Genomic DNA, 20,013 nt, shown 5'->3' with positions numbered 1-20,013 from the left:
TATTCGTTTTCAGCAGCAACAGTCCAGCGCTGGCACCAGGAAAAAAAAGTAGTCAGTTGATGACAACTGACATAACACAGCTCTGGTTTCAGCTCCAAAGCTACTCCATCTGCTAGTTCAGGGCTGGCTGGCACACAGCTCAGTGCCCATTTTGGCACAGCTGAAGCCTCTAGCTTGCAATTTTCACAAGCTGCTCCTCAGCTTTGTCCCAGGCAAAGCTGCTGCTCAGCCTTGGCCCAGGCCCAGCTGCCCCTCAGTCTTGGCACAGGACAAGCCACTGCTCAGCCTTTGCCTGAGCAAGAACGGGTGTTGATAGACACACACCCGTCCCCCGGAGGCAAGCCCTCGCCCACGCCCTTTGAAAAGGGCGTGTGGGACCGCACACCCTTGATAAAGGGCGAAAGGGCATGCACACCCCTGTATGGGCGTGCGAGGGCGTGCACGCCCCCACATGGGCGTTCACGGGCGTGCACCATGGCTCGTCGGGAGCTCCTCGGCGGGCAGATGCAAGTATACCTGCTCGCCGAGAGCCCCTCGGCGGGCAGTTACAGATACCACCTCGCCGAGAGCCTCTCGGAGAGCAGGTATACATGCACCTGCTCGCCGAGAGCCTCTCGGAGAGCAGGTATACATGCACCTGCTCGCCGAGAGCCTTGCCTGCTCGCCGAGAAGGATAACTCTCGGCGAGCAGGTATACAAACACCTACCCGCCGAGCCTGCTCACCGAGAGCCCCTCGGCGGGCAGGTGCATGTATACCTGCTCGCGCAGAGAAATCCTCGGCGAGCAGGCATACAGATCCCACCTCGCCGAGAGCCTCTCGGCGAGCAGGTATACATACACCTGCCCACCGAGCCTGCTCACCGAGAGCCCCTCGGCGGGCAGGTGCATTTATACCTGCTCGCCGAGAGAAATCCTCGGCGAGCAGGCATACATATCCCACCTCGCCAAGAGCCTCTCGGCGAGCAGGTATACTTGCACCTGCCCGCGGAGAGGCTCTTGGTGAGCAGGCTCGGCGGGCAGGTGCATGTATACCTGCTCGCCGAGAGAAATCCTCGGCGAGCAGGCATACACCTCTCGGCGAGCAGGCATACATATCCCCGCTCGCCGAGAGCCTTGCCTGCTCGCCGAGAAGGATGACTCTCGGCGAGCAGGTATACAAACACCTGCCCGCCGAGCCTGCTCGCCAAGAGCCCCTCGGCGGGCAGGTTCAAGTATACCTTCTCGCCAAGAGCCCCTCGGCGGGCAGGTTCAACTATACCTGCTCGCCGAGAGGCTCTTGGCGAGGTGGGATATGTATGCCTGCTCGCCGAGGATTTCTCTCGGCGAGCAGGTATAAATGCACCTGCCCGCCGAGGGGCTCTTGGTGAGCAGGCTTGGTGGGCAGGTATATGTATACCTGCTCGCCGAGAGGCTCTCGGCGAGGTGGGATCTGTATGCCTGCTCGCCAAGGATTTCTCTCGGCGAGCAGGTATAGATGCACCTGCCCGCCGAGGGGCTCTCGGTGAGCAGGCTCGGCGGGCAGGTGTTTGTATACCTGCTCGCCGAGAGTTATCCTTGTCGGCGAGCAGGGATACATACACCATACCCGCCGAGGGGCTCTCGGCGAGCAGGTATATGTACTTGCGCCTGCCCACCGAGGGGCTCTCGGCGAGCAGGCACGGTGCACGCTTGTGCACGCCTATGTGGGGGCGTGCACGCCCTTGATAAAGGGTGCGCGGTCCCACACGCCCTGTTCGAAGGGCGTGGTCGTGGGCGTGCCCCCGGAGGACAGGTGTGCATTTATCAATGCCCGTTCTTGCTCAGGCAAAGGCTGAGCAGTGGCTTGTCCTGTGCCAAGACTGGAGGCAGCTGTGCCTGGGACAAAGCTGAGGATCAGCTCGTGAAAATTGCACTAGAGGCTGGATAGCCAGCTGGAGCAGGTGTCATGTCAGTTGTCATCTAGTGACTACTGATTTTTCCTGGTGTGGGCTGGTAATGAGAAAGCTACATACAGTAGCACTGTTCACTTAAGCTAAACATCAGCAAGATTGAAATAAAGTTTATCCCATTGTGCCAGCCAATTTGGCTGGGAAAGTATGCTGGTGTATATCTCTCACATGGTCATAGATTTCTTACGTGAACAGTGCTAGTTCAATCATGTTTAATGGCGATGGTGTCTACACGGCGGTTGCATAGCGCGGTCAAAAGCGCCGCAAGTTTGGCCGTCAAATTGAGGGTCCCCCCTCAGCCATTGTTGACCGGAAAAAAACAGCCCCTGCGTCAGCCGTCAAATTGACGGCCGAATTGTCAGCCCGCCCACCAGTGTCAGCGGTGGGTTACTCCGGGGAAGATGTGAATCCACTTGATGGAAGTTTACTGGGATAATCCAGTTGCTCCAAGTTGTATATGGGGTTGAATCTGATCCAAAGAGTTTACGCCCAGCCGGTGATAAGTATTTGAGACAGTCAGGCTTGAGTTTCCGGACAGTGATTTGTTGATATGAGGGAAACTGGCTATTTGAAGTAGTGATGTGTTGATGTATCTTCAAATAAATAGGAATGAATAAAAGATGTTTATTATGTTCTTCTCTTCTGAAAGTCTGGGGAACAATAGAATCCAGCAATTACAACTTATGAGCTTCCATCTACAAGTATCACTAGGTAGAAGCATAAATCACATGTCAATAACAAGGGAAATGAAAGTGAAACAGATGTGAAACTTGTAAGGAGTGCAGATGGTGTAGTAAAAGCTGATCTGGCAATCTAAGGGGTAGAAGGGTTTTTCTTGCCAGCTGACAACCAGAGAGCAGTCGGGCAAACAGTTGGCAAACCTTCCGGCCCGCCGACCCGAGCGGGAACTTGACGTCAACCCCAAGCCTGTTCACAAATGCGGGCAGGCACTTTTGTCCACCGTTTGACGGCAAACAACCGCCGCAACCCACGATTCACTCAGGACAAAAATTGGCGGCCACCAGGGCACTTTTTTTGGTTTGTGTTGCATGTTTTGATGTTTTTTTTTTCTCTTTTGTTTTTATGCCTTTTTTTTTTTTTTTGGTTTACAAATAATGATCTGGGAAGAGAATCAAGAGTGGGAAGAGAACAGAGACTGGGAAGAGAACCGAGAGCGGCAAAGAGAGAGAGAGATGGAAAAAACAAAGCGACACGAATGAAAAGGGGAAAACCATGCTACTTGGTAAGGGCTGCTTCTCTGTTGAGAAGTGCGGCTATTTCCTTGTTAGAGGGATTGGCCCCAAGTTGGGTGAGAATTGATTGCGCTTCTATATTGATCTCAAGCGCGCTGGGTAGTCAAATCAGTTCGGCGGGGATATCTGAAAACATCACGTTGTCTGGAAAGAGGTCCCAATCGCAACAAGCTTGTCTGAAGCAAGGAATTCAGTCAGCTTAAATATGGAGGGCTAATTAATATATGGTCAGAACTTACGCATGCGTTTCAAGAAAAGATTTTTCCCTGATACCGTTCATGATGCTATTAAATCTCCTCAACAAGGCGGGCCGATTGAGTCTTGAGTGATTAGAAACAGCATTAGTAGTAGTGGTGGTGGAAGTGGGATATTCCAGCCAGTGATGAGCTCATGGTTTTTTCGAATGGATGAGGGTGGAGTCTGGACTCTGGAGGTGTGGAGGGTGACGTGTGCTCCGATGAGCGGACTTTGAAAAATGAGTGAGGACCAAGGGTGACGTGTCCCTCCGATGAGTGGACTTGGTACACCCGGCCACCTCTGCCGTTTTGGGGCAGGTTAGGGCTGAGCCTTACAGCAGGCAAGTTAACATAAAGTTAACAATAAGTTGCCTGAATTCAAGTGCTGGTGGGTGGGCTGGCTATTTGGCTGTCAATTTGACGGCTGACGCGGGGGCTGGTAGCTGACCAGTTGAGCCGACCGATACTTGGCCACTCACGTCAATTTGCCAACCAAAACTTTAATATGTGCAACTGCCGTGTAATGGTATTCAATTTGAGGGCAATGAAAATGTACAATTGATAATTAATCTACAGGGCTCCATGTGACATCCATCTCAGACGCCCCACAACAAAGAAATTGAAGATTGAATCAAGACCAAGAAGGAGAAGATGACTGGCATTACAACATGAAGGAGATGGCCTGATTTTGTACCGGCACACTCTTTCCTTATCCACGGTTGAGTGCAAAATTGGTGTGCTTGAACACGCCTCAAAGGCATCTCAGATCAGACGCGTTCAACTCCAGCCTAATACATACACTTGCTGCTTTTGATTCAGTTTTTAATTCAGCGATATTGAAATGTTATCATGTTTCAGGACTGTGTAACGCTTGAGGCGTCTCTTGAAGAATCAGGGAGAGTGGAAAGAGAACCAAGTTCTTCTTTCATTGGGGGGGGGGGGGACAATATCCCCAGAGACCCTCCAAAGGAGACCGGTCGGCACAATACGCAAAGTGAGTAGATAGATCCTGCAGTGATGCATCAAAAGAAAAAGAAAAATGCGCCGTCTGCTTATCCAAAATGCATCCGTTGCAGGTTCTCCAGGGTGGGTGATGATAGGCGAGATGAAGAGCTTCTTTTATAGCCCCTTCTTGAGACTTGAACGGAACAACAGTCTGCTACACGGCAGTTGCACATCGCCGCCAAAGCGCCCAAAGTTTGGCCGTCAATTTGACGGACGCGCCCCAGCCATTCATGACCGTTCACATGCCGGCCTCCTGTCAACTGTCAAGCGGACCGCCGAACTTGGCGGCACCCCCGCCAATGCGCAATCAGAGAACGCGCTGGCGAAACATAGGGCACCTTGACCCATCCGGCAACTCGCCGTCCAACCCGAGACCCTACAAAAACCGGTCAGGGCTTTTTGACCGCCCTTTGACCACAAATCACCGGCGATTTGCCCGCTAATCACGCAGGTTTGACCCAGTTTGTTGGGTCGACTCGCATGGCACTCTCAAAAAGTTTTTATGGCCGCCAGGGCACTTTTTTTGGTTTTTATGGTTTTTTTACATCGCTTTTGTTCTTTTTTTGGCTCTTCTATGTTTTTTTTCAGCTTTTTCTATGAATAAATGGCAAGAGGGAAATGGGAGAGAAAAATCAATTTGATACCGAGCTAGAGGGAGAGTGCGGCTTCTCTTTCCAGGAGCGCCAACAACTCTGCCTGCGGCGGTTTGTCCCCATACTTATTTATACGCGGAGGGCACACCTGAGCATCATCCGGCGAGTCCGGGGCAGGGCTGAGTCTGTCGAGGCCATAGACCGAGCAGGCCGTCGCTTCGTTGCCACTAAAGAGGGTCGTGTTGATGTCGAACCCAACAATCGTGCCTGAGGGAACGCCGAGCTCGATGATCACCCTTTATGGAGACGGCAACGATCGAGCTGCCCAATGCCTTGCTTGACAACTCTGCGGGGGAGAAGCAAATGAGGAGCATCAGCCTCTCGGTCTCTCAGCCACACCACCCAGTTCTCGAGGACCAACCGATAACAGAGCCGAAGTGCTGCTTGAACTCAGCCGGCGGGATGGGCTCATCATGGGCTTGGCGTGGTTGGCTGGTGCGGTGTTCCCTCAGCTTGGAGGCCGTGATGAGAAGAAAAGGCCTGGCCATCAGTGACCGCACAAATCTTGGCGGGTCCTCGCAACGTTCCCTGTGGTTGGAAAGATCAACCAATAGTAAAAATAAGCTCAGAAGCAAGCAGGCGAGGAGGAAGACGAGGAGGAGCGATAGTTGAACGTGGCTCGGAAGGAGCCGATGGAGCCGAGCGAGGTGCGGAGCTCGATGGAGGATGTGAGAGCCGAGCAAGGTGCGGAGCTTGATGGAGGATGTGATGTGGAGGTGGGCGTGCTGTGGATGGGGTGTGGGCCGGGCAAGGAGGAGGCAGGGGCAGAGGGACACATCTGAGGATGTGGGTTGGTGAGGGTGGGGCAGATGGAGGGTGGCGGTGATCCGATGAGCGGACTTGGAAAAAATGAGAGGGCCGAGGGTGACGTGTCCCTCTGATGGGCGGACTTTGTCTTGGCCCTCTGCCCTTTTTTTGGGGTTAGCCTGGAGGCCGGCATCTTGCCACTGTTCCCACCGGCTGTTGTCAGGTCAAGCGCGTTCGTCGGCCAACCGACCCCAGGCAAGTTATGTTAAACTTACCTGAAGTCAAGTGCCGGCTGTTCGGCTGTTAATTTGGCTGGCAGTTTGACGGCTGACCGGAGGCCGACAGGTGGGCGGTCAATCAGGCGGGTGTTTTGTCTTTGACGGCAGTTTTGACGGGCGAAACCTTAATCCGCGCAACTGCCGTGTACTTGCCATCTCTTGCGGGATATTTGACATGAGTTTGAAATCTCATCGTCCTTGTCTCTGACTGCCTAGTCTCCCGTGCCGGTGAGTCTGGGCCGGATGTCTCGGCGGGGGCTAAACCCTGTATGATTGACGTCGAACGATACAACATATCCGCCCTGAAATATCCTCCTCGGCCGAGCGTACTCTTGTGGCTGTCTCGAGCTGCTCCGCCAGTCGCCAGGAAGAAAACCTGCTCCCCTCCGACCTGACCGCGCCCAGCCACCCGCCCAGGCCCTATCCCGCCCGAGCCAGCATGGCTGGAAACGCCCCCGATCCTTCTCGCCTCTGTTTCGAGCTGTCGTACTCTCTGTGGGTCGAGACCGCTCCTCGAACCTACAAACACATCAGCTCGGCCGACACGCCGAACTTGGGGTGCCTCCTGCCGAAGGGCCTCCCGTTCGACCGATTCAAGGCGGGAATATTCCGGGCCATGGCTCTGGATGCGCACACCGTGCGCCTCCTGAGGTCTGCAGACGCCGAGAAGAAGATCGAGTGGCGCTGCTGCCCCAGCAATCCCATCGACTCCTCCTTGGCTCGATTCGTGGTCACCGACGAGGCTAGTTTCCAGGCCTTTATGGCTCGAGAAGAGCGCTCCTCTGCCTCCCGCAACAGCTCCTTCCCCCAAGTGCCCCCGAGCCCAATTATCAAGATCACAATGGCCAAGCCCGAAGAGACATCCAACAGCGGAACTCCTGCAAGTGTGAGTTCTTCCTAGCTTCTACAGGTTCGCTAATGATGCTTATTCAATCGAAACTCTGCAACCCACCGTTGCCCCAGTCCCCAATAAGCGGGAAGGAAGCAACGGGATCACAGAGTACTACCGTCCAAGAAAGTGTGACGCCCGGCGAACTGCAGTCGAGCAGCGCTGGCCACAGTGCGGTCCCACGGACATTGTCCAGCTCCGGAGACCCATCGCACCCCTCCATCAAACGACCGAGACTAAGTCAGGACGCTCCAAAGTTGGACCCAAACAGCCTGGAGATGGAAGCCTTCCTCAAAATCTGCCACATCCCGCTCGACGATAAACACACACGACAGCTGATCGTGATCCATCGAGTGCACCATTGGACGGTCTTTAACCACTTGTCCGTCGACGAGATGAAAGATCTCGGCTTCTCCGTCGGCCCCGCTATCCTCCTGCACGCAGGTGCCTCCCAAGTCAACCGTCGAGTGGCTCTCGAAGCCGCTAGCTAACCTCTCAGCTTGTCTTCTGCCATCTCGATTTCCCAGCTCACGACTTCAGTGGTCCTGTGATATTGTTTACAATCATCCACCATTTCTTTGCTACAATTACCCCCCCCCCCCCCCCCGAAAAAAAATGATGCGATACCATGCCTGCACAGATCGTCACATGTAACATCACTTGATTCGCCTGATATTTGTTAAAACTACGATGGCCCAGATTTGATTATTGGTACATGTTGATTAAAGGAAATGAAGATGTCGGCTTGTGCTCTCGGACTGATTATCAGTTTGTCCCGCTTATGTACATAACACCAGTCCCTCCCCCGACCACCCGTTGTGAGACAGAGATCCTGAGAGCCCCGAAAGAACAGCCCTCAGGCTCCTGGCTGTTCTTTCGGGGCTCTCAGGGACTTTTAAGCTCGACCTCCATGGGGTTGCTTAAATTGGGTCGCTATCCCATGTCTGGCATCCCCGGAGGCCAAAAACATCTCCCATCGCAGTTGTTATCTGCACATCCATTTCGGCATTTTCATCATTGATTTTAATCGTTCCTACATCTACTCAATCTTCGCCATCTCGGAGTCGGACCGACACGAGAGATCAGGAGTTCTCTCATCCTTCCCCTCGGACCGGTCTATCACATCGGTCCCCGAGGAGCTATCAGCTTCCTCCTCTCCGGCCGATACGTCTAGTCCGGCCCGAGACAGAGGAAGGAGTCCTTTTCTCCTCTTTCACCTTGGACCGGTCTGTCGGATCGGCCCGGGGGTAAGGGATACTGTCCTATCTCATGACTCACCTACAGATATCTGGTGTGCGACAAGCTTTGAAAGCACGAGGCAATCCTTTCTCAATCAACGCAATGTGGCCCAACAACTGGAATTCTGGCCGCACAAAGTCTCTCGGAGAAGCATGATTCTTGCTGGGTGAGTGTGTGAAACACAGGCCGCCTCCTGGGATGAGAGGACTTGAAACCGTCCCTTCGGCACACATGATCGGCCCTAGACGCTCTGATCAAGAGGCTTCGTCAAGCTACAACACCAGGAGCTTGGTCGCCAGGAAAGAATGCACCTAGCTCAACCAGTAGGGAAGTACCGTGCCCGCATGGCTGCTTGGCTGGGATAGATGGCCTGTCGTCCACTGATGATCCAGAAGTATGGGACCAATACTTTTCTTGACGAGCTGCTAGACTGGCTTCTTGTTGGAAATTACGTTCTGCGGTAAGTAGAAGGCGAGGCCGTGGGCAAAATGAGCGTTAGAGGATCACACGTGCTCCAGCAAATCTTAAAGAAAGAAAAAGACATCGCCATGAAATGATCAGTGGCAACAGCTAAGTTAGATAGGACGGGTTTTGGACGCTGGTTACTTCAATTTCAAAGCTTAGCATGAATCGTTGAATTACTTTGTGTTTAATGATAATGTTGTTTCAAGGAATACAGGATTGGTGTTATTTCTGAAGGCATTTGATGGTACATAAGCTATATCAAGCTACACAGATCCAATGAGCAAATATGATAACACTACAAGGGAGTGACAGCTCTACATGGATGTGAGGGAGAGCAGGACAGAAAAACGAAATACAAAAGAGTGGCATGGTTTAATACAAGATTGATGGCGGGAAGAGAGTGAGAAAATATTACAAAGAGCCGGTTGTTAATTCAAGTGCCACTTCCATCTGAATCTTGAGTCTCGGCCAATTCCTTGAGTTCCTGAGGGAGGCTGCTCGGAGTGAAGACCAGTCCCCGTCGACGAAGAGAAGAAGCTGATGGTGGAGGGCCGTGAGGAGCTGAGGCTTGGGCAGTTGGAAGCTCAGGGCTTGGCGGGCGATCCTGGGTTGGGCTGATGGCCATTCGGACGAAGCTGTGGGGCGGACGGATGAGGATCTTCCATTTGGGCTTCTTCTTTGGCTTGGCTGGCTCGCTAGGCTGGGCGGATTGGACTTGAATATCTCTGCGTAAAAAGCTGAAATGATTAGTATCTGGAAGCTTTCATCGTGAAGGAGGCGCCAGCAAGGCCGGAGGATCGATCTGTTTACTCGCCTAATTTCGGGTGAAGAGGATGGCAAGACCACATCGCCGGTCTTGATGATGAGGAGAGGGCTTGCGATCCGAGTGCGGTCGGAATCAGAGGAATAGACGGTTGAGCAGCGGGGGATGGCGTGGATTGAGGAACATGAGCCGCGGCTTGGTCCATTGCCGGGGGATTTCAGGCGGTCAAGGCCAGCGGAGTAGAGGTAGTACTCTTGCTCGTCGGGGACGTGTACTTCATTCCCATCTGGCTTGGGAGCTTCCATCGAGGATCGCCAATCTTCGACGAGGTCCTCTGGCCTTCCGCAGCAGTGGAAGGATTCGTCCGAGTCGGAATCCTCCTCCTGACGCATCTTCCCCTTGATGAGAGGCATTTTTTCGGGCTTTAGAGAGTGCTTATGGATGCGGTGAAGTGGTAGAGGATGAGAGGAAAGTGGGTATGGAGAGAGCGAAAGGATTTGGCGACTCTGGGGTGGTGGTTCTTCCCTGGAGATGAGGGGGAAGCAGGTGATCCTACCCTGGGGGAAAGAAGCCGCATTAAATGAGAAGAATTGCGCTGCTGTTGAGTCAAAGACTGGTGCTGAGCCTCTACCAAATAAAGAGCACATATCGTCGCGCCATTTTAAGGTTTTAAGGTTTTCAAAGGGGCCGCGTACAACTAACTGCCAGTGGCCCAACGACTGGGCCCTTTGTCTTGTAGACTTGTAGAGAATATTCTACTGCTGGCTGTACTTCTTTCAATTAATTGAACCAAGCATTGGTCGATTGCTAGCTGAAATAAATTTCAATCATCGTCCCAGGAGCTGCTGTTGCAAGCTCTTGGGGATTTCCTACGTTGCAGAAATGCTTCTTGAGCCATTTATTTCAGGGCCATGCCCAAACTTGAGCGTATTGAGAGATGACACTTGTTGTGAAGCTTAGTAAGGATCACCGAGTTGCCTCCCGTTGCGGCTCATGTGAATACATTATGTTGCCGCTAGCACTTGCTGTTTCAATATTCTTATCCGGCGCATTCTTTGGAAAGGCACTTTGCGTTGGCGGACTTTTGTACACCTATTGAATCGGGCGCGTAGCGCCTCTCCCTGGTGCAGAGAGACTAAGAAGGAGAAGAAAAGGGCTCCCCCCCAGTAGCAGCACAATGATGTCGTGACCAAATCTCATATTCTATATGGGCCACTGCTTTGAGGATCATACCGGGTAATACTAAGACGTGAATTTGCTTGAATATAATCCACTTGATCTGCGTTATGTATTTCGATTTTTTTGACTAAGGCCCATTCACTACCCACCCAGTGAGAGATCAAAGGGGATCCCGGAGGTTTTTTTGTGACACAGCTGGGTGCAGAAAGAAGCTAGTATATATCTAGGTTGATTGCGCTTCCTGCCAAATTGCATCATGATTAACAGTGAGGAAGACGGCAAGCTCTTGGCACTGGTTTACGTTGAGTTAGCTGCAATCAAATTATCCAGACATAAGGTCTTTATCTGTCTTTATTCAAAGACAACATCACTTTGAAATTGAACGATCATTGCATGTTTTTATTTCATTCATTGGTCCATAATTTGTTTTGAGCTACACAGATTTGATGGATACATAAAACAGGAGAAAGCTAATACAAGGAACATCTTCAGGGAATGTAAAGAAGCGTAATGAAAAATCAGAGCAAGTTATCCAAGGAGAGAATGGTGGCACTGATAGCCGGGAGAGAATAATGGAAGATTGCAAAAAAAAATAAAAATAAGATGGGCAGCTTTTTCAAGTACCACTTCCATCTGAATCTTGAGTCTTGGCCAGTTCCTTGAGTTCCTGAGGGAGGCTGCTCGGAGTGAAGACCAGTCCCCGTCGACGAAGAGAAGAAGCTGATGGTAGAGGGCCGTGAGGAGCTGAGGCTTGGGCAGTTGGAAGCTCAGGGCTTGGCGGGCGATCCTGTGTTGGGCTGACAGCCATTCGGAGGAAGCTGTGGGGCGGACGGACGAGGATCTTCCATTTTGGCTTCTTCTTTGGCTTGGCTGGCTCGCTAGGCTGGGCGGATTGGACTTGAACATCTCTGCATAGAAAGTTGAAATGATTAGTATCTGGAATCTTTCGTCGCGGAGTAGGCGCCAGGAAGGCCGGAGGATCAATCCTTTTACTCACCTCATGTCGGGTGAAGGGGATGGCAAGACCACATCGCCGGTCTTGATGATGAGGAGAGGGCTTGCGATCCGAGTGCGGTCGGAATCAGAGGAATAGACGGTTGAGCAGCGGGGGATGGCGTGGATTGAGGAACATGAGCCGCGCTTGGTTCCATTGTCGGGGGAATTGAGGCGGTCAAGGCCAGCGGAGTATAGGTAGTACTCTTGCTCGTCGGGGACGTGTACTTCATTCCCATCTGGCTTGGGAATTTCCATCGAGGATCGCCAATCTTCAACGAGGTCCTCTGGCCTTCCGCAGCAGTGGAAGGATTCGTCCGAGTCGGAGTCTTCCTCCTTGCGCATCTTCCCCTTGATAAGAGGCATTTTATCGAATAGTATTTGTGGATGCGGTGAAGTGGAAGAGGATGAGTGGAAAGTGGGTATGGAGAGAGCGAAAGGATTTGGCGACTCTGGGGTGGTGGTTCTTCCCTGGAGATGAGGGGGAAGCAGGTGATCCTACCTTGGGGGAAAGAAGCCGCATTAAATGAGAAGAATTGCGCTGCTGTTGAGTCAAAGACTGGTGCTGAGCCTCTACCAAATAAAGAGCACATATCGTCGCGCCATTTTAAGGTTTTAAGGTTTTCAAAGGGGCCGCGCACAAATAACTGCCAGTGGCCCAACGACTGGGCCCTTTGTCTTGTAGACTTGTAGAGAATTGTTCTACTGCTGGCTGTACTTCTTTCAATCAATTGAACCAAACATTGGTCGATTGTCAGCTGAAAGCAATTTCAATCATCATCCCAGGAGCTGCTGTTGCAAGCTCTTGGGGATTTCATACGTTGCAGAAATGCTTATTGAGCGATTTATTTCAGGGCCATGCCCAAACTTGAGCGTATTGAGAGATGACACTTGTTGTGAAGCTTAGTAAGGATAACCGAGTTGCCTCCCGTTGCGGCTCATGTGAATACATTATGTTGCCGCTAGCACTTGCTGTTTCAATATTCTTATCCGGCGCATTCTTTGGAAAGGCACTTTGCGTTGGCGGACTTTTATACACCTATTGAATCGGGCGCGTAGCGCCTCTCCCTAGTGCAGAGAGACTAAGAAGGAGAAGAAAAATGCTCCCCCCAGTAGCAGCACAATGATGTTGTGACCAAATCTCATATTCTATATGGGCCACTGCTTTGAGGATCATACCGGGTAATACTAAGACGTGAATTTGCTTGAATATAATCCACTTGATCTGCGTTATGTATTTCGATTTTCTTTGACTAAGGCCCATTCACTGCCCACAAACAACCATCAAAGCAACCAAACGGGTTGAACTGACGCGGGGTATAAGGATTGACGGTGTCTTAGACATTGCAGTGCATTGGTCAGACTTGACTGATTGAAATGTTCTGACTATTCAATTATCAAAATAATTCCTCCTCTGGTTCCACACATCAACATCCATCCTCACATGGACCTTGATCCGTATATAACCTGATAAGCGTATTGCTCTGTAACTTGTGTTGCTTTTCAGCTATTTCTCCTTCTTTGTTAAATTTGACAGCTCAGCGCCGGTTCTCGGAGAGTTCTTTTAATTTTTGATCGGAAGAAAAATTACAAGAGAAGGGCCTGTGCCAAGCACCTTTCATATCGCTGGTGTGAAGGAGAGTAAAACAATCAGGTGTATGTTTTGAGAGAGCGTAACACCAGTCTCCCAGTGAGAGATCAAAGGGGATCCTGGAGGTTTTTTTGTGACACAGAAGGGTGCAGAAAAAAGCTAGTGTATATCTAGGTTGCTTGCGCTTCCTACCAAATTGCATCATGAGGGAATTCAATAGTCTTCTTTGGCGCATCTTTGGCCAAGGCAATACGCACCTTGGTGGGCTTCGATGCACCTAATTATGATCTACCTTGTAGCATATCGCCACAGTGCAGAGAAATCAAGAGGGGAAATAATAGCGTGTCAGTTCACTCCTTTGAACCACAATGATGTCGTGGACAAATGACATCTTGTGTTGCGAGGATACTGTAAGAATAATACCAGGTTATACCAACCCTGAAGTTTGCTCGATGATTCACTTGATTGTATTCAGTTATTTTGAAAGATGAGACTTATGCCCACTCACTGCGCCCGAGAAAACATCAAAAGAAGCAAAAATTGGCTACTCTTTTCAATCTTCAACATCCTTGCAAAAGTCTTGATCTGTAGCCTCAAACGCGTTGGGGGTTATAACTTGCGCCACTCACAAGCTATGTCTCCTCCGTTCAGCGCGGGTTGTGGCAATTCTTTCATTTCGTGATCGGAAGAAAAAGTCAAAGAGGAGGCACTGGGCCAATTGACTTGCAGATTGCCGATTGGGAGGGAATTCAAACAATCACAGGTATCTTTCAAGAAAGCATCACACAATTTTCTCAGTGAGAGCCTGGAGAGGAGCTCCGCTGGTTTTCTGTCTTGCAGATAGGCTTGCGCCCAAGACGCTACGTGCCGGGGTTGCTTGCGCTTCCTGTGAGATCAAATCATGCGGGAACTCTTTGTTTCACTTAAGTTTTTTCCTTGGCTATTAATTCTTCCGCTTCTTTGTTATGAATGTTGGTCAATTTTTAAAATCCCTTAATTCATTTGTGTTTTAGCTTGGCTCTACGCAGTCTTGTCCTTGACGGCAGGGGAATGTTAAGGGTGAGGGAGATGGCAAGTTCTTGACCCTGGTTTACGTTGAGCTAGTCGCAATCAAATTATCCAGACATAAGGTCTTTATGTGTCTTTTTTCAAAGACAACATCACTTTGAAATTGAACGATCGTTGCATGGTTTCATTTCATTCATTGGTCCATAATTTGTTTCGAGCTACACAGATTAGATGGATACATAAAACAGGAGAAAGCTAACACAAGAGACAGCTTCAGAGTGCTGTAAAGGAGCGCAAAAATAAATTCATAACAAGATATTCAATGATAGAATGTTGTAACATGATACTAATAACCGGGAGAATAATGAAGGATTACAAAAAGATAAGGTGGGCCGTTTATTCAAGTACCACTTCCATCTGAATCTTGATTCTCGGCCAATTCCTTGAGTTCCTGAGGAAGGCTGCTCGGAGCGAAAACCAGTCCCCGTCGACGAAGAGAAGAAGTTGATGGTGGAGGGCCGTGAGGAGCTGAGGCTTGGGCATTTGGAAGCTCAGGGCTTGGCGGGCGATCCTGGGTTGGGCTGATAGCCATTCGGAGGAAGCTGTGGGGCGGACGGACGAGGATCTTCCATTTTGGCTTCTTCTTTGGCTTGGCAGGCTCGCTAGGTTGGGCGGATTGGACTTGAATATCTCTGCATAAAAAGTTGAAATGATTAGTATGTGGAATCTTTCGTCGCGGAGTAGGCGCCAGGAAGGCCGGAGGATCAATCTTTTCACTCACCTGATTTCGGGTGAAGAGGATGGCAAGACCGCATCGCCGGTCTTGATGATAAGGAGAGGGCTTGCGATCCGAGTGCGGTCGGAATCAGAGGAATAGACGGTTGAGCAGCGGGGGATGGCGTTGATTGAGGAACATGAGCCGCGCTTGGGTCCATTGCCGGGGGAATTGAGGCGGTCAAGGCCAGCGGAGTAGAGGTAGTACTCTTGCTCGTCGGGGACACATACTTCATTCCCGTCTGGTTTGGGAATTTCCATCGAGGATCGGAATTCTTCAAGCAGGTCTTCTGGCCTGCCGCAACAGTGAAAGGATTCGTCCGAGTCGGAGTCCTCCTCCTCGCGCATCTTCCCCTTGAACAAAGGCATTTTTTCGGGCTTTAGAGAGTGTTTATGGATGCGGTGAAGTGGTAGAGGATGAGTGGAAAGTGGGTATGGAGAGAGCGAAAGGATTTGGCGATTCTGGGGTGGTGGTTCTTCCCTGGAGATGAGGGGGAAGCAGGTGATCCTACCCTGGGGGAAAGAAGCCGCATTAAATGAGAAGAATTGCGCTGCTGTTGAGTCAAAGACTGGTGCTGAGCCTCTACCAAATAAAGAGCACATATCGTCGCGCCATTTTAAGGTTTTAAGGTTTTCAAAGGGGCCGCGTACAACTAACTGTCAACGGCCCAACGACTGGGCCCTTTGTCTTGAAGACACTTTTTCTACTTCTCGCCGTCCTGCAATCAATTCCTCAGGCCGAAAATTGGATGATTTCTGGCTCAAACAGAATGGAATCACTACCCCAAAATCCACTGTTGCTAGCCCTTGGGTGTGTTCCATGTCGCAGAAAGGCTGATGCGGCCAGTTGTTTCAGGGCCATGTTCCATCTCGATCATCTTCCTATACAAATGCCACCAAATATTGATTTGGGCAAGAATAGAGGGGTCAGAATTAAGTACTCCAACCAAAATTTTATACTGATAGCTCTCGCGGACGTTCTAGGTCGCAGAAAGGCTGTTCGGGCTAGTTATTTCAGGGTCATGCCTAAACTCAAGTGTCAACATGGACAAAGGCCATCAATTCCAGAGCTTGGTAAGGATAGACCAGCCATCGCCGCTAGCACCTGCTGCTTTAATATTATTTTCTGGCGCATCTTTTGGCACGAGGTGGCACTGCACCTCGGCGGACTCAGACGCCCAATAAATATTTACCTCGTAGTGTCTCGAGATTCAAGTGCACATATCATTTCAAGTTGGATCATCATCCAAAAAGGCAACGAAAAGGGTGCCCCCCAAGTTGTCTTGGCACAATTTCATCTCCGGAAGTCCCAAGACTGCAACGCAGCGGAGGGACGCAATTGCGACATGAAATGTGTGGTTTGTTTTTGCGCCGCGGTCCGGTAGGTACGCTCTTTCCTTATTCACGACCAAGTACTCAGCGGTCCGGTAAGCTATATCCTGATTCACGGCCAAGTACTCAAAGATCGGTGTAATTCAACACGCGCCAAGGCATCGAGGTCAGGCGCATGGCACCCAGGATACTTTCTTCTTTTCGGGACGCTCCAGGGCGAGCCTTCACGGATTAAAATTTCTCAATGGGTGAAATGGAAGTTCACTGTATTCATTTGCAATCACTGAGATGTGGTTTAATTTGAAAGAAGCAGGAAAAAGTTGGAAATAAATATTTCAACAATACTGCATCCGGGTAGGCTGCCATAAATGGATACATCGAAAGAAAAACAATGATACGGTATTTAATGATGCTGTCTTTATGTTTGGACGGGTCTTCGGTCAATTTGCTTGTTTACAAGACATGCATTTTGCATGTAATTGTTCAAGGTTTGTAATGATAGGAAAGATTGATAGCTTCACCCAGGACGCGCTGAGTCATTAACTGACAGAGGTACTGATTTGAGCGCAAGTTCCCAAAGTGCCGTCTTGAGATTGAGAGAGTTTCCCGGGACTCGCAGTCTGCCATCGCTGAATTAGTACTGTTGCCGAAATGTTGAAGACGATTGGTTGCAGGACACACGTACACGTCCCAGAGGATTTTTTGCGCGATGGCCTGGGAAGGTCATCCACCTTATGGTACACGCCAATCTGGCGGGCCAGCCGCGCGGATTTTGCTTCTTGATCGGCCTGCCGATCGTCATGCGGAACCTGACCGGCGCGGATCCATTTTTTACCCGGCCGATTACGACGCTTAGCTAGGATCTTGTAGAACGCTAGTATCTTGTAGAGCGCTGGTATCTTGTAGAGCGCTGGTATCTTGTAGAACACTGATATCTTGCAGAACACTGGAATCTTAGATCAAACTGGCATGCCGCTCGGATAGGATTCCGCCCCGCCGCCGGCGCGGAAGGGTCTTAATCAGAATCCGGCGATTCGAACGACAACTGGACCTTTGCCAACCATGCCTTGAAGTATACCCGTTTGCTTCATGACAATAGAAATGATAATTGCACACAGGAGGCTGGCGAAGGGGAGCGGATATCAACCGAGAGACCAGATGGCCTTCAAACTGCATTGCGATCGAAGGTGACTTCGGAGGTGTTCCAGAATAGTTATTGCTGCCGGCCAGCATAAAGACCCTTTTGACTCCGAAGGGGTCCCAGCGGCTGTAAACCCCGAAAGCGACGCAGGTGGCCCCCTTTTTCGATCAGCTGGGCTACGTTGCGACGTCGGGAGCCTGTTGGGCGAGACGCGAGTGAAGGAAACGAAATCACTCCCGTTTCGAAGCAGGACGCATCCGGACGAGCAATCTGAAAAGATCTTCAACCAAAGACGAGGGAATACATACTACTCGAGAAGGATGATGAGTGTTCGAGCGGGCCGACTGACAGATTCGATATGACCGAGCTACCCCTACCAGATACCAATTCGACGATAGACGTTTTGTCATTATCGACCAAGAATGATCCAGACGACCGGAAGGAAGACAGAGTTCCAGAGGATCCACAGCAGTCGGCGCAGGAGCTGTCCATAAACAACCGCAGAGTCGACGACGATGCCGAAGAGGGACCAAAAACGCAAATTTCAGATTCACAGAGGGCTTGTGCAACAGTAACTCATACCTTGAAAGGCCATGGAAGATCGATCTCCAATGTATCTTTCTCGCCCGACGGGACGAAGCTCTCGAGCTCGAGTGCAGACGGAGTGATATTAATATGGCACGTTATCCTACCCGAGGAGGAGAAAGCAAGCAATCGATTGGCGCAAGTAGAGTTTATGACCAAGTTAGTGGACGGCGAAGACACCGAGGGAAGGGAGGGAATCAACGACGTGGCGTGGTCTCCCGACTCGGAATATCTAGTGAGCGGGTCGGACGACCATGCGATCCATGTCTGGGCGCCCTCGCAATCTCCAGCAACAGCGACAACCACACCGATCCGGAAATTGCTCGGCCATTCCCACTGCGTCTATTGCGTCAAATTCAACCCGATCGGCACCCTCTTGATCTCCGGTAGCTTCGACGAAACCGTCAAGGTCTGGGACTTCCTCGGCGGCAAACTCTTGCGCACCCTCCCCGGCCATAGCGAAGTCGTGAGCTGTCTGGACTTCAGTCGCGACGGCTCGGTCATCGTCAGTGGTAGCTTTGACGGCTTGATGTAAGTCGTTTTCCCCGTTCAGTTCTTGAAGAAGCTGCTTAACACTGACTATGACTTGAACAGCCGGATGTGGGATACGACGAGTGGCCAATGTTTAAAAACTATGGTGGTAGCTCAAGAGACTAATGCGCCTGTGTAAGCTTATTTGTCTCCCTCCACTTTCCCTCAGAACTTGGATTCTGACTGCCCCATTCCGAAACAGGACATGCATCAATTTTACGCCCAATTCGCGTTATCTGATCACTTGCTCACTCGACTCGACCGTCAGGATTTGGGATTACAGGTCTAAAGAAGGCACCGTCGTCAAATCGTATACAGGCCATTCAAACATCAAGTTGCGTCTCCCTCACTATCTATTTGGCGATTTCAACCGACCAGATCAACTGATCCTACCCTGTTTTCAGATACTCTATTCCTGCGAGGGTGATTTCGCGCCCAAACACTACCAAACTCTTGGGCACACAAAATATAATCAGCAGGGACTTGGTGATGATGGGAAGTGAAGACGGGAGTCTATGGGTCTGGGACTTACAATCGGCTGAACTCGTCTTGAGACAACCCTTTCATCAAGGTAGTAGAGTGCTCTCCTCCTCCTCTGCAACATCATCATGTCTATTCACACCGCATTGACGGCTCTTTTTGTGACGTTTTCTAGATTCGACTATTGGGCTTTCTATCCACCCAACCGACCCTTCTATCTTTGCTACAGCGGGATTGGACAAAGACCCGACAGTCAAAATCTGTTCTCTTTCTTCTCCAACGCCTTTTAATCAGCCACCTAACTAACCATCGGCATTAGTTCCTTGCTGTATGACGGATTCCCCTACCTTGTAATGGTATATCTGTCTGTCTTTTTTTTTGAACTGATAAGCCCTCGTGCTAGTTTACTGGAGCTGTCGTTCTATGTTCCTGGGTATTTAATCTCATAATTCCGGCCCCACTGCTTTTTTTGCCTCATTACAAACTACATTACTCTCTGACATGTGCACTTGTAAAACAATCAGCTTCAATGATGTCTTCTTCATCACTTTCCCTTCGCCCAGCTCTGAGAACCCCGTATCCCATTACAGCCCAATCCTTCCTCAATCGACACCCTATCGCCCAGCAACGAGAATTCTGGGTGTATTTACAAAGTCTTCCGGACGATATATAAGAAAATCACCGTGCTCAGCCTGAGCACCTCCCATCCTCGGACTCGGAGGAGACGTTGGAAAGCTTCCCTTCGGCATGCAGGGTCGGCCCTAGACCTCCGATCAACATATGTAGAGGTTTGAGTTACAATGTTGGGGCCTCGAAACAATTCCGCGCCTGACCGGGCGGACCTGCGGGGGTCGGACATGGGCAAACCGAGGATTTAGATGAGTACACACCGCTCTCGATAACCGAGCCATGAAAGACTTCCCATCGTCTAAATTGCTTGGT

The 20,013-nt window shown here is 50.6% G+C and overlaps 6 protein-coding genes across 6 annotated transcripts; 2 read left to right on the top strand and 4 right to left on the bottom strand.

Annotated features, from left to right (window-relative positions):
• Positions 1–6,540: 6,540 nt before the first annotated feature.
• Positions 6,541–7,481, top strand: PtA15_4A697 (uncharacterized protein; the record flags this gene model as incomplete). Its single annotated transcript, XM_053168606.1, has 2 exons — positions 6,541–6,987; positions 7,065–7,481. 2 exons carry the CDS (start codon positions 6,541–6,543, stop codon positions 7,479–7,481), a joined length of 864 nt encoding a protein of 287 aa, XP_053019799.1.
• A 1,646-nt stretch (positions 7,482–9,127) lies between these two features.
• On the bottom strand, positions 9,128–9,870 carry PtA15_4A696 (uncharacterized protein; the record flags this gene model as incomplete). Its single annotated transcript, XM_053168605.1, has 2 exons — positions 9,128–9,370; positions 9,505–9,870. 2 exons carry the CDS (start codon positions 9,868–9,870, stop codon positions 9,128–9,130), a joined length of 609 nt encoding a protein of 202 aa, XP_053019798.1.
• A 1,382-nt stretch (positions 9,871–11,252) lies between these two features.
• Positions 11,253–11,995, bottom strand: PtA15_4A695 (uncharacterized protein; the record flags this gene model as incomplete). Its single annotated transcript, XM_053168604.1, has 2 exons — positions 11,253–11,454; positions 11,634–11,995. The coding sequence occupies 2 exons, from the start codon at positions 11,993–11,995 to the stop codon at positions 11,253–11,255; spliced, it is 564 nt and encodes a 187-aa protein (XP_053019797.1).
• A 2,633-nt stretch (positions 11,996–14,628) lies between these two features.
• On the bottom strand, positions 14,629–15,371 carry PtA15_4A694 (uncharacterized protein; the record flags this gene model as incomplete). The annotated part of the gene is made up of 2 exons (XM_053168603.1): positions 14,629–14,920; positions 15,010–15,371. The coding sequence occupies 2 exons, from the start codon at positions 15,369–15,371 to the stop codon at positions 14,629–14,631; spliced, it is 654 nt and encodes a 217-aa protein (XP_053019796.1).
• Positions 15,372–16,873: 1,502 nt separating this feature from the next.
• PtA15_4A693 (uncharacterized protein) lies at positions 16,874–17,398 on the bottom strand (the record flags this gene model as incomplete). The annotated part of the gene is made up of 2 exons (XM_053168602.1): positions 16,874–17,262; positions 17,386–17,398. The coding sequence occupies 2 exons, from the start codon at positions 17,396–17,398 to the stop codon at positions 16,874–16,876; spliced, it is 402 nt and encodes a 133-aa protein (XP_053019795.1).
• Positions 17,399–17,833: 435 nt separating this feature from the next.
• Positions 17,834–19,377, top strand: PtA15_4A692 (uncharacterized protein; the record flags this gene model as incomplete). The annotated part of the gene is made up of 5 exons (XM_053168601.1): positions 17,834–18,591; positions 18,655–18,726; positions 18,794–18,925; positions 18,996–19,162; positions 19,247–19,377. The coding sequence occupies 5 exons, from the start codon at positions 17,834–17,836 to the stop codon at positions 19,375–19,377; spliced, it is 1,260 nt and encodes a 419-aa protein (XP_053019794.1).
• Positions 19,378–20,013: the final 636 nt, after the last annotated feature.

Source organism: Puccinia triticina, chromosome 4A, assembly GCF_026914185.1.
Source record: "Puccinia triticina chromosome 4A, complete sequence".
Taxonomy (NCBI): domain Eukaryota; kingdom Fungi; phylum Basidiomycota; class Pucciniomycetes; order Pucciniales; family Pucciniaceae; genus Puccinia; species Puccinia triticina.
The sequence above is the reverse complement of the archived record's forward strand: the minus strand, read 5'-3'. Positions and strand labels throughout refer to the sequence as shown.